The sequence below is a fragment of the Trichechus manatus genome, unplaced genomic scaffold (genome assembly GCF_000243295.1).
Source record: "Trichechus manatus latirostris isolate Lorelei unplaced genomic scaffold, TriManLat1.0 scaffold00004, whole genome shotgun sequence".
Classification (NCBI taxonomy): Eukaryota; Metazoa; Chordata; class Mammalia; order Sirenia; family Trichechidae; genus Trichechus; species Trichechus manatus.
The window spans coordinates 26,522,706-26,523,971 of record NW_004443940.1 but is presented as its reverse complement, the minus strand read 5'-3'; the positions used below and the strand labels follow the sequence as shown (position 1 = coordinate 26,523,971).

The 1,266-nt window shown below is 35.9% G+C and overlaps 1 protein-coding gene across 2 annotated transcripts in view; it reads right to left on the bottom strand.

Moving 5' to 3' along the window:
* The window catches only part of TGFBRAP1 (transforming growth factor beta receptor associated protein 1), a 45,211-nt gene that overhangs the window by 38,663 nt on the left and 5,282 nt on the right, over nt 1–1,266 (bottom strand). For both annotated transcript variants that reach the window (XM_004369302.2, XM_023733825.1), the window contains exon 2: nt 241–435. In XM_004369302.2, the coding sequence (XP_004369359.1) occupies nt 241–435 (195 nt within the window). The remainder of the gene's footprint in view (nt 1–240; nt 436–1,266) is intronic.

Below are 1,266 nucleotides of genomic sequence, written 5' to 3'. Positions count from 1 at the left end.
GGTGGGTTTGAACTGCGGACCTTTTGGGTTAGCAGCTAAGTGCTTGCACCACTGCGCTACCAGGGCTCCTCTGTAATTGAATATAATGGAGCATATTTTGATTAAATAAATCTGTTTCCTCTCATTTTATAATGTTTTTACTTTCCCTTCAAAAAACCGACATTTCATGTGGTACAACCTAATATTATCATAAAAAGCTTGATAACTAAATTTTGTTATAATGTCTTTCTATACCAGTACCTTCAAAATCCTGTAGAATGTGGCCTTCCTTAAAAGGCAGGGTCTGCTTTTGCTGCTGATCCAACATGCTGTGAACTGTGATGAATTCATCATCAAGAGCTATGACATACGGAAAGCAAACGGCTGCTCCGATCACGTTCTCTGACCAGTGCACAGGGGCACGCTGGGATATTCCAGCTACTGTTGCAAACATGCCTATAGAAATAAGAAGAGTTAATTGAGACTTCAAATAACTATGGTACTTTTTTATTCTGTAGATGTGTCTGGATGCGGAATATCCCCCTCCTTAATTTCCCTGTACAGTTTTATGTTTCAAGCAAGGAAGGATAATGTAATACATTGCATGTATTATGATTTAATTTTTTGTGAGGAGAATTACCTTATCCAGAATTTATACCTTCTATTTACTTTCAATTAAAACTGAGGTTAAAAAGATGTTTTTATATATGCCCACGTGAAAGTTTATAAAGCATATGTTCTCACATATGGAAAAAAGGTTATCTGAACAATTTAAGAAGCTACACATGCTTTCTTTCATTTCCAGTCTTCTAACTGGTTTGTATCTCTGAATGACAGCTCTTCCTTATTTATACATTCATTCAACGGATTTTTTTTTGAGTACCTACACAGTGCTGTATAAGGAATTCTCAATGCTCAGAGTTTGGGTCTAATTTTGGATACATATGCGTTACAAAACATTATGTAATTCAAGATAGTTTATCTATCATGAACATGAAGCATTAAACTAGTCATTTCCAAATGAGTTATATACAGTCTAAGGATAGTGCCAGTTATGGTGAGAGGGGGAAGAGGTGAGCAAAATTAATATGTTCACCAAGTAAAGTCAATCCATTTTAACTTAACTTTCAAACTAGTTCACATAAAACACCTTAAAAACAGCATGCTGTTGCCTCCAAATGATCTAATACTACTGCAGTGGACAAATGGTTTCTACTACACACAACAGACTAGGAAGAAGGACCCGGCAATATACTTCTAAACAAATGGCCAGTGAAAGCCTTATGA